At 43.5% G+C, this 12,338-nt stretch overlaps 1 protein-coding gene across 1 annotated transcript in view; it reads left to right on the top strand.

The window, feature by feature from the left end:
- The window catches only part of MMS22L (MMS22 like, DNA repair protein), a 239,496-nt gene that overhangs the window by 47,557 nt on the left and 179,601 nt on the right, over window positions 1-12,338 (top strand). The window contains exons 6-7 of the mRNA XM_082251696.1: window positions 402-495; window positions 2,377-2,507. Coding sequence (XP_082107822.1) covers window positions 402-495; window positions 2,377-2,507 — 225 coding nt within the window. The remainder of the gene's footprint in view (window positions 1-401; window positions 496-2,376; window positions 2,508-12,338) is intronic.

Genomic DNA, 12,338 nt, shown 5'->3' with positions numbered 1-12,338 from the left:
GGGTGTTTATATTGTGTGTGTTTTTTGTTTTTTTTTTTTTTTTGTTTTTTTATCTTTACACACCTGTTTTGCCTTTCATTTCTGTTTCAAACTGAATTGGTCTCAAATTGAATCAAGTGTTTATCCTTTTGGCAGTATTATACCTTGATGTAGCAGCATTGCTTACCTTTAGCACCATTTAGGAGAATAATAAAATATAGGGCAAACCAAAACCCTTTCAATTTGTGTACATTCAGGCAGCCCTTGCACTACATAGGTAAAGGTAAACCTAAAGGAAATTACATAAGAACATTTTATAATATATGGCCATCTTTTGAAGCCACAATTGACATGACTGTAGTCTATTCCTCGAAAAATTATGAAATATGGTTAATATGATTTTATTTTTTACGTATTGCTAGGTCTTTCCTGCTTCATGGCATCTCCTGCATCTTTACTTGGATATTCATTGGTCCATTTTAGAAATCCTACAAATTTTAGGAGACAAGATGCAAGGTATTTTCTTTTTTTTTTTTTTAAATATTTCAGTTTGGAGGTGTTGTGTTTTTTTACTATGAACTGCTCTGTTTTGTTTTTGCATTGCATTAAAGCAGCTTTTAAAAAAAAAAAAAATATATATATATATATATATATTTAAAAGATGAACTCTGTTCTCACTTTATGTAGGAACATAGCCACCCTCTCTTGCTCTTTTCCCAAGATGGGCTGTATAATGTGCATAGAACAGTGCACATGACCACAACTTGTGTGCACTGCTCAATTAAAAGAAGGGGGGGGGGGGGAATAGGCTCTGAAGCTCATGGAGTATATTACAAGGCAGAAAAACATTTGGAAAACAGTTTAGAGATTTTTAAACCTTTAAACCCTTTTAATTTTCTTTTTATAAAAATAACAATCTGTTATATTTTCCAGCACTGTGCAATGCCTTTGCACGGAGCAGCCCGAATCCTCCTCTGAGGTTCCCTACTGATGTTCCGGATTCCTAACCCGACCCCCCCCCCCCCCCCCCCGAGTACCACCCCTAGCAGGCCACTTACTAGGAGGCCAACTCGTGTCGGCTCCCTCCCGAGCCCTGCTGCCTGCATGCATAGACAGACCACTGGGCTTAGCCCTGTCCCCCTCTCCCTCATCATAAGATTTGATTGACAGCTGCAGAACCCAATGGCTCTCGCTGCTATCAATTCACCCTGTGAGGAGGGAGACAGCCGCTCCTCTCATGCACAGCTATATCAAGATGGGGCTCAGGTAAGTATAAGGGGAGGGGGGATCCTGAACACAAGATTTTTTGGGGTTTTTTACTTTTAATGCAGAAAGTGGATTAAGATTAAAAAAAAAAAAAACATTAAGGCTTTAGAACCACATTAGGTAAAATTCGGGCAGCAAGTAGTAGATGTGTGTGAACTATTTTTGGGTAATACAATCTTTTAGTGTCAGTTTGAATTAGTTTTTGTGTCTGGAATTCAGCTTTTTTAGATGTAGAAGTATTGTCCAGACTTACCATGAAAAAGTGGCAGTTCTTTATTCATTCTTCAAGCTGCATGTGTAGAAAAAAACATCATAACATCTAGAACTGTTTGGGATCTCTCTATCTGGCTGACTACATGGTCTAAATATAATTTTCGTTACTTTTGTTAATTTGAGTATATGCAAGTGTTCTACTGAAATTTTATTTTTACTTTTTTGTGTTTTTTGTTTTTGTTTTTTTAATACACCCAATGCTGCCCCAACTTGTAAATACGCTTAAATTATACTCCCTTTCCACCATTCCAGACAATTAATAGGATATACAGCAATGCTGGTGTTTTTTCTTTTTTGTGGGAAAGGGGGAAACTAAAGCCCCGTACACACGTACCGATTATCGGCTTGTTAGTATGATGCTTCCGACAACCGACAGCGCATTTTCGGCCGAACAGAATCGGGTGTGCAGGCATTAAAATTTTTGTTGGCCAACACCAGAACGGCCGATTGTTCGCCAGTCAGTACAGATTTCGGCCGACAGACAGCAGATTTGCAAGACTGGGCATGCTCGGAAAAGAAAAAAGACAAGGAAAGTTAACCATCACATGACATCACTTCTGCAGTCGGCTGTTGTTGGCCGACAAAATTCGTGTGCAGTCTTTTGCAGTTTTCAACAGACATGACAGCCCTGGACAAAAGACGGCCGATCGTTCAGCCGACGATCAGTACGTGTGTACATGCTTGCCCTGAACCAGTCAGTGCCCCGGTCGTCTTTTTTGCTCTCCATTTGGAAACAGTCTGTGATATTGGTGTGTCCTCAACTTTGCTGGTCTTGCATTGTGTGGTGAATATATTGGCAACAAAGTGCTTTTTGCTTTCGTTACTTGGGTATCTAATATGGATATTTTTCTTTTCTAGGTCAAGTTGTGTATGCTCATCAGTTTATAAATCTTTTTGGCAAAAACTTGACAAATGTGAGTTTGTTTGAGGAGCATTGTGAAAACCTAATTTGTGGTCTCATTGCCCTTGCAGCAGCCAAGTTTTCGAAGGTACTGAATTTTATAATGTATTGTGCTGTACTGTAATATTATTGGTTATATAGTAGGTAAGGTTGAAAAGGCGCAAAAGACCATCCATTCCAGCCTGTGTGTGTAAGTCAGTTTTGAGTCTTTTCTACAAAGCACCTCTATTGTGCTTAATAACCCCTTCACAATAGAGGATAAACAAAATCCTAATGTCTAAACACAATTTTGCATCAATGTATTAGTAAAACTGGACATAGCGTCTGTCTTTTTTTCAAGACAAACTGGTCTTTCATTTGGTGTTTGTGTGTGTTTGTTTTTTTATCAAAGGAAAACTAGCCCAAAATTTTTTTGTGTATATATGTATGTATGTATGTATGTATGTATGTATATGTATGTATGTATATATATATATATATATATATATATATATATATATATATATATATATATATATATATATATATATATATATATATATATATATATAATTATTTTTTTTTTTTTTTTTTTTTTTTTTTGCTACAACCACCAAAGAACATAAAAATCAAAAAACGTGCTGCGCCAGAAGTGCACAAAAATAATAAGTGATTAATGAATCAACAAGTGTTATCAACAAAATATAGTGTCCATCATATGTGCTCTGATGAAACATAAATGTTCATATAAAGTGCTCCAAAGTAATGATTAGTATATCCAGGTGATGACAGGACAGCCTCAATCCCTTGTGAATCAAGCAGGAACCACCAGTGTGTGAACTCCCTCCACCAGTAAGATTGGCCTCTCACCTTGATACCAGACCCAAACGGGCCAGCATGAGCATATCAGGGGATAAACAGACTATCACAGGTAACCTCTCCAGCCTTCACCTCCGGGGGTCGCCAGGACATAAAATAAAGATAAAGCAAAGATCTAGTGCTCTCTGAATGTAAATAATGAGCTTTTATTGAGCATAAAGGGGTAACTCACATTTGTTGGGCACTCAGCCGTGCCTGCTGTTATGGCATTCAGTGTTAGAGAGTAGCACCCGAGCGATCGGCGTCAGGCACGCAGGCTCCGCCTCCCTATACGCGTTACGCCTGAAGCGTGGGCTCCGTTTGGCTTCTTCGGTAGGGGTGAAGTTTGCGTGTCCAGCCTCGCCTATTTACCAATGCTGCTAACGGTGGATTGGCCAGCGGTCACATGTCCTCCTCCCTCTGAGCTATGCACAGGACACCGGAACCAAAAGATACACTTCCTGTGATCTTCGGTGTCACTAGCTATTATATCGAGGGGGCAATTTGAAACATATATAGATCTACTAAATCACTACCAGAGACCGCGTGACTGCGCCGCCATCCCCCGGGTGTTTCTCCTAAAATCATCGCATAAAAACATCTTTATTACATAAAATCGCATCATAAAATCGCATTAAATCAAATTATTGCCATAATGTTAAAAACTCACAAAATATATTATTGTTAAAAGTGGAATACCTCTAATATATTGCTAATTCTATAAAATGACACAAAAAAAAATATTTTATGTATATAAAAATATATAAAAATTAAAAATCTGTATAAAAACTATGACAAATGTCTATATATTAAATGATGAATATTGAGTGAATCTACAGATATTTCAGGGAGGGGGGGCTATCTATCACTAATGAAGCAGTTGAGGTCAAAATCCTTATTTAACCCCCTGGGTGCCAATACTTTCGTCTCATACACCCAGAAGGACTCTCTTCTGCTTAATTGTCGAATGTAGTTTCCCCCCCTCCAATGTGGCTGGACATGTTCAATTCCCCAAAACTTTAGAGAATGAGGGTTTCTATCATGGACTTCTCTAAAGTGCTTGGAGACGCTGTGTGACACCTCACCCTTTTTTATATTTTTGATGTGTTCTCCTATTCTTACGTTCAGGGGTCTTGATGTGCGACCCACATATTGGAGTCCACAGCCACACTCCATCATGTAGACCACCCCAATGGTGGTACATGTAATTAAATCTTTAATATGGTATTCGTTGCCTGTGCTGTTAGATTTAAACGATTTTCTTTTCTTTATGTTTTTCCTCGTTTGTCGACAGACACCGCATTTCCCACATGCAAAAAATCCGGATAGAAACTGGAAAACAGTATTTTTCATACGCTTAGGGGGATCTACCACTCCCGGTGCTAACCTATCTTTCAACACAGGTGCTCGCCTGTATATGAAACCAGGTTTCTCCGGAAGGTGGGGTCCCAAAACTTTATCTTGTTTGAGGACACTCCAGTGTTTTTTAATGATGCGTTCAACTTGCTTGTGTTGAGCATTATAATCAAGCACAAGCTTAAAATTATTGTTCACCTCCCTTGGTGGTGTCCTCTTGTTTTCCAAAAGTTCAGTTCTATTTAATAATGCTACTTGTTGTAAATCAGAATTCACTTTCTCCATGTTGTATCCCTTTGCCTGAAATCGTTCCACTAGTACTTTGGACTGTGTAATAAAGTCATTGTCATTTGAGCAATTTCTTTTAATCCTGATAAGTTGTCCCCTCGGAATGTTAAATAGCCAATTTTTATGGTGACAACTATCCATAGGTAAATAGGAGTTGCGGTCGGTAGGTTTAAAAAAATTTTTTGTATGTAAACGACCATCTTTTATAAAAATCTCCAAATCTAGGAAATTCAATTTCTCCTTGCTCTCAGTCCATGTAAGTGCGATATTCTTGTTATTAAAATTCATTCTGGTTTTAAAAAAATTAAAAGATAAAATGTCTCCTTCCCAGATAATAATCAAATCATCAATGAATCTTTTATAGAAGATTAATTCTGGGGGTCTGTTCACTAAAATCTCCTCCTCCTCCCATTGGGCCATAAATAAATTAGCTACGCTGGGGGCAAATCTTGCCCCCATAGCTACGCCTTTGGTTTGTAAAAAATATTCTCCCGCATACCAAAAATAATTGTGATTGAGGCAAAATTCCAAACTTTCTAAAAGAAATTCTACATGTTCCCCATCTAAATCTGATTCATCTAAGGCCCATGCCGCTGATAGTTTTTTCACTATAACCACCAAAGAACAACCAAAAATTCTCCAATTCCTGACAATGGCAAAAATATATTCACGCATATGAGTATGTTATTTGTTTGTACTCGTGGGGCTCAAAAAGCAATAATGCAATTTTTTTATTTTTTGCTACTTAAAACATACTGAAACTAACTGATACTTATGTTACCACCTCAATACCAGACACTTTTACCCACTTCCTGCCCCAGGCCAATTTTCAGATTTCAGTGCTCTCACTTTGAACGTCTATAAGTCTGTCTTGTACTGTACTCCAATTACATTTTTATAATTTTTTTTATCACCTGCATCCTCTGTCTCCTCAGATTCGGAGGTTGTTTTTGCTGCCGCGGATGCGAGTCACCCTACTGGGTCTGCGTCCATGCACCCTGAGTGCTCTGATAGTGAGGATTCCTCTTCCACTACAGCCGCGCACGAAAAGGCGCTAGTGAATGCACTGGATTCAGTAGCTGCAGTAACTGGAAGACGTAGCTGCATCGAAGGAGTCGGTAAATGTTAGTACCCGCAAATCCTCTAAGGCGGCAAAGGTGTTTCCCTTTCCCGCCTATTTTGACAAAATTGTCACAAGTCAGTGGGGTTCACCAAAATGCACTGTTGGGGTACCTAAGTATTTTGCTAAAAGGTATCTTTTTGAAGAGTCCCCGTTAAAAAAGCTGAAAGTCCCACCATCTTTTTACCATGGCCAGTTCCATCCTTAAATCGGTGTTTACCATAACTTTGGTCTCCTAGACCTTAATGGAATGGGCAAAGCTTTTGCGCTAGGATTTGCAGGGAGAACAGATTTCTTTTAACCTCGTGGAGCTTGCAGATCAGTTGGTCCAGGGGTTGCAGTTCATCTGGATGCGGCTCCCTTAGTCTGCAGGGTATCTGTAACAGCGGTGACCCTGAGGCGCATGATTTAGCTTAAACATTGGTCTGTGGACCAGGCTTCCAAGAAGGTCCCGTCTGATCTCCCCTTTGTAGGAGATTGCCTGTTTGGAGCTTACATGGATAAAATCATTAAGGGTCATACAGGGGTGAAGAGCACTCTTCTTCCACAGGCTACCAGGTGTAAGGAGGTTCGTTGCAAACATGGCCCCTTCTCGGCTCACAAGCTGCCCTTTTGTTCTTTAGGATTTCAGGACAATGGATTGAAATCCCCTCGAACCCCCTTGGGAGGTTCTAAGAAGCCCTGGTCTGGTAGGCCGAGAGCGGTTGTCTTTAGGCCCGCAGACAAGCCCTCTTCTGCCTGAAGGAGCGCCCTCACCCGTATCTGGGGTGGAAGGACATCTTCTTTTTCTGGAACTGTGGACCTTCTTGATTCAAGACAGGTGGGTCCGCGAGCTGATCTGGTCCGGTTACAAGATTGAGTTTCGGTCTTCGCCTCCGGCAAGGTTCTTCTTCCAACCTGCATTTTGTCCCCAGATCGCCTTTGGGGTCTCCACTGGGCGGTGCAAGATTTATTTCTACAAGGGGTTATTGTACCGTTTCCCCATTCAGAACTTTTTCAGGGGTGTTACTCAAACCTGTTTACTTTTCCCAGGAGGGAGGGAAACGTTTGTCCAATACTGGAACTCAAGGCCTTAAACTGCTTTGTGCAGATACAAAAATTCCAGATGGAGTCCATTCGCACCGTAGTGGCATCCCTTCATCAAGGGGATCTTCTGGCTTCTATAGATATCAAGGACACTTAACTTCATTTTCCAATATACGTCGAACATCAGCGTTTTCTTCACTTTGCCATGGGCGAGGAGCATTATCGGTTCGTGGCATTACCCTTTGGGCTTGCCTCAGCTCCTTGGGTATTCACAAAAGTGTTGGTCCTGGTTGTTAGCATTGTTGCGTCAGTAGGGGATTGCGGTATTGGTGTACCTGGAAAGTCTCCTTCTGCCTTGAAGGACAACCTGGACATCCCTGTGAGAACCCTTCAAGAAAATCTGCTCTGGTTTCGTCCACCAAGCTGGACTACCTGGGCCTGACCTTGGACTTGGCCTCAGCCCAGGTGTTACTTTCGGGGTAAAAACTCCAGAAGTTGCAGGATGCGTTTTGGCTCCCAACAGGAGGACATCTCTTATGACTTGTATGCAAGTGCTGGGCACCTGATGGTCTCCACCGTCGAGGTGGTTCCATTTGCGCCGTTCCATATGAGACCTCTGCAAAGGGTGATTCTTGCCAAGTAGGACAGGAATACACAGTCTCTAGACAATGTTATCCTGTTGAGCCAGGGTATGAGAGGGTCCTTGAATTGGTGAGTTTGCTGTTAGGATTTTCCCTGTCGAAGAGCCAGTCTCCCCCTGTATTGGACGGTGGTCACCACATATCAATCAATGGACCGTTCCTTTTCGGTGTCTCGTGTCTTGAAGTTTCTCGTAAGAGGTGTAGATCAGCGTTTGGCCTTGGGTACCATCAAAGGCCAGATTTTGGCCCTGGTGATTTTCTTTCAACGAATTCCACCTGGCTCCCCCCCTGTGAGGTCTCCGTTGCCTCCGTGGGACCTCAGTTTGGTGCTGTCAGTTCTTCATATTACACCTTTTGAAAATACTTGTGAGCTTCCTCTGCTTACTTTTGTCACAGTAATAGTAATATTAAAAGATCTTTTAGCCTGGAAGGCTATACAAGCTTGATAGGTCATGGTGCTATAAGGCACACATGACCCACAACATCTGGTAAGTGATTGAATCTTTGTCACAGGATCACTGCTAAGTGGATAGATTAACCATCGCGCTGAGCACTTTTGTTAAGTTTGCACAAAGGACTCCCTATATTGCACATTTATTGGAACTTTTATTTGGAATTTTTTTTGCACTAAGGATTCACCTTATATTTATATTGGACATATGTAATAATGTTTCATGGAATATGCTGTATTAATTTATTACTTTATATACTATATTTACTTTATGAAGCTCAATATATTCACTTTAATTTTAATCTGTTAAAGCAAGCGCTATAGGTAGCCTTTTTAGACTACTTACCTGCACACAATTTTTTACTATTGCAGCTGCTATTAATATACACAGTTTTAATATATTTATTCACTAAAGTATAATCACAAATATATATTATTTCACTTATTTATAAATACGTGGCGCGTGGTATATACACCAGTATATTCCTTACACAGTAATAGCCTTCTTGGTGGCTATTACTTCTGCGTGAAGGGTGTTGGAGTTGGCTGCATTGTCTTGTCAATCACCTTACCTGATGGTTCACAGAGACAAAGTGGTGTTTCGTCCCTGCCAGTCGTTCCTTCCTAAGGTCATCTTTGGTTTCCATTTAATTGAAGACATTGTGTTGCCTTCTTAGTAGCCTAAGCACCCTAAAGAGATTGCCTTACATTCTTTGTATGTGGTCCAGGCAATCGGGGTGTACCTGGCAGCGACTGAGTTGTTCTAATAATCAGATTCCCTGTTTGTCATTAAGGATGGACCCTGTAAGGAGCTGGCCGCGTATGTTGCGTCAATTTCCAGATGGATCAGGCAGGCGGTGATGCAGGCCTATTCCATTAACGGTCAGGATCCTCCTTTCCCTGTGTTAAGGCACATTCTACGAGGGCGCTTAGTGCCTCTTGGGCCTTCCGTCATTAGGCGTCATTGGTGCAGGTTTGCAAGGTGGCCCCCCGGTTGGCCATGCAAACTTTCACAAAATTTTATAAGGTGGACGTGTTGGCATTTGCGGATGCTGCCTTTGGCCGCAAAGGTTTTGCAGACCGCTGTTGTAGAGGATTAGTCCTCTTTGAGGGTGTATTCTTCTTCTTTTTTTTTTTTTTTTTTTGGCAGGTGTGCTCCAGTTGATTTCTGGTTGAGCTCCTGTTTTGCCTCTTTGGCTACGTTTTAGCCTTTGGGAAGTATTTTTATTGCTGTGTTCTTCCCACCCCTCATGTTGACACTGCTTTGAGACGTCCCAAGGGTCAAGGAGATATGGAGCTGTGTCCGTCAATGAAGGAAAGTGAAAACTGGATTTTCTCTTACGTCCTCTGACAGTCGCCGCCCCTACATACAGTCTTCACGATTTGGTATTGGCCTTCTCCGCAGGAGCAAGCTAGGCAGTAATTTTATTAATAAAACAAACATGAACATATAGACACACCCACAGGGGGCCGTCCCTATGGCCTTTATCCTCCAGCCAGTACCATTCTAATCCAGCTCTTTGCTGCCTAGCGTCAGGAGTAGGCTAGGTTTTCCCTGCTGGGACCTAGTGTCTGTTTTTTTTCTTGTTTTATTTCTGAAAAGTGTTTTTTTCTTTTAAGAATAGCTTTTTATTTTTTCTCACCTACGCTAGTTAATCAGAATTTGGAGGACTACAAGCATCAGCAGAACTGGGCCTCGTACTGGTTAATATAGAACCTTATGGAGTCCCAGTCTGCCATTGAGCGCCGCTGGCTTTTGGTACTCCCAGACCTCGCAATGACAGTGCCCCTAGAAGCGGGGACAAGCCTGCAAAGTTTTTCTATCTTCCCTGGGATGTCTCAACTCGGGAACGCCAGGTATTGCTAGCATCCTTCCTGGCTGATGGCACCCCCACCCAGGTGGGAGGTCTCCCGTGTCTGGATGGTGCCCACGTTTGCGGTATGGTGAGTACTACTACCCCTCTGTGCCTGAGAACAGGTTTTTGAGGGGGTATTGAGTGGGCCCACTCTGGGGATGGCAGTACATGTAAAGTTTGCTGTAATATCCCCCTTTTGGCCGAGGGATGGCCCCCTGTGTCTTAACTTCCCTGTCCCTGCGGGGGCGCTCCTGCGGTGCAGACCGCCATAACGGGGGGTGTGGGGGCTTCCTTCTCCCCGGGGTGCTCTGTGCAGATCCTGGTGGGGGCCAGTGCTGGCGTTTTCTGCGGCGTTTGGCGCTGTTTCGCCCGGCCGCCATGTTTGGTAGGGGCTCGCTGTTTGGCCTCAGAGTGAGGGCAGCGGCCATTTTGTATCATCATTGCCAGCGCCGATCGGGCGCAATCTTTAGTGTGGGCAGATGTCCTGTCTGGGCAGTGGCTATTTTCTAAGTGCTTTTCCTCCATTTGACTCTATCAGGCACCATTTTTTTGTGGCTCAGTGCTGGCTTTTGCCTCTAGGGGCGTGAGGTCACTTCCTCTTTTATAATCGGCTTTCTCAAAAGCAGCGTGGCAAGTAGGGACACTGTGGGGGGATTTAACTAGTTTTCTCTGGCTATATTTCTGCTAGCACTCTTTTGTCAGTTTAGCTTTAGTTAAGAGAAGGGTCTCCACCTGTAGTGCAGTTTGCGATAGGGGTCCGCGAGAACTGCCGTTTTAAAGGGCCAGTGTCATTTTTTTGCACTTTGCTAATATGGAGTCCCAGGATAGCAAATTCCCCACAGACCTAGTTGGTGGTTCAGATACTCCTGATCCCACTTCCTTAGCTTCTTTATCTGCTGCACTTGCGCCTTTAGCATCAAAAGTTGATCTGCTGATGTCTGACCGAGTTACAAAGAAATGGCCTATGCCCTCTCAGTCTTAAGACTCAGAGCCTGAATTGGTTGCCACGGGCGAAGTCCCCCTTGAGGGGTCCCCGTCTTCTCTGTCAGATGTGGAGGAGGAGGATTCTTCCTCTGGGATAGCACGTGACTGCGCTGCGGTAGACGCACTTATTAGCTCCATTAAGGAGACTTTTAATCTGATGATGAGCCCTCCATGGCAGGTAAGCGGGTTTCCTTAGGGACCCGCAAGGCCCTGAAGTCAGGTCAGGTTTTTCCATTTCCCAAGGAGCTTCAGGAAACGGTAAATGACCAATGGCGTCGCACCTATGAGATTTAAGTACCATTATCCCTTTGCGGATTCGGTTGATACTCGCTGGACCGTGGTTCCTAAAGTGGACCACACTGTTTCCAGACTGAATAAATCCACCTTAATGCCCGTGGAAGACTCCCCGGTGTTCAAGGACCAGGTGGAAACGCTTTCCCGCCACATGTATATGGTGGCGGGTTCCCCGCTAAAACTGGTGTTTGCCTCATTGATGGTCTCTGACTATCGCAGAATGGGCCAAGGTGCTTAGGCGCACTCTGGTAGCAGAGTCGGCTTCTGCTGCGCTGGACATGTTGGATCAAATGGCACAGGCCTTGATGTACCTGTGTAACGCGGTTTTGGACGAGGCTCCTTTGGTCGCACGTCTATCTGCGGTCGGGATTGCAATCCGCCGCATTATTTGGCTGGAAAGCTGGTCGGCCGACCACGCTTCTAAGAAGACAGTGTCTGACATCCCTTATGCGGGGGATCGTCTTTTTGGTGACTCTCTGGATGAGCTGATCAAGGGGCTTACTGGGGGTAAGAGTACTCTCTTGCCTCAAGTCTTGAAAGGTAAATCTCCCTACACTAAGCAGAGTCCCTCCTTTTAAGACTAACCTGGGGTCTTTTCGGGGCACAGGACAAGGGTAAGTCCTTCAAGGCCTCCGATGGTCACAAGAAATTTTGGGCGGGTAAGCCCAAAATGGGTCAAGCTCGGCAGGCAACCCAGTCCACCTCTTCCTGAAAGGACGCCCTCACCCGTATCAGGGGTGGGGGGACGTCTGCGTTGTTTTCCCGAGCCCTGGCTGTCCGACATTCAGGACAGATGGGTTCACAAGCTCATTCATTCAGGGTACAAGATCGGGTTCCGATCTCGCCCCGCAGACAGATTCTTTCCATCAAATCTCCATCTGACTCCCGATCGTTTCCGGGGTCTACAACGGGCGGTTCAAGATCTTCTCGCCCAAGGGGTCATCGTGCCGGTCCCTCCGCATGACCGGTTTCGGGGGTTTTACTCCAATCTGTTCACAGTGCCCAGAAAAGAGGGCAAGGTGCGTCCGATTTTGGACCTAAAGTTACTGAACCGCTTCTCTGTGTC

Source organism: Pelophylax lessonae (assembly GCF_965119305.1).
Source record: "Pelophylax lessonae genome assembly, chromosome: 3".
NCBI lineage: Eukaryota > Metazoa > Chordata > Amphibia > Anura > Ranidae > Pelophylax > Pelophylax lessonae.
This window is presented reverse-complemented; position numbering and strand designations above follow the sequence as displayed.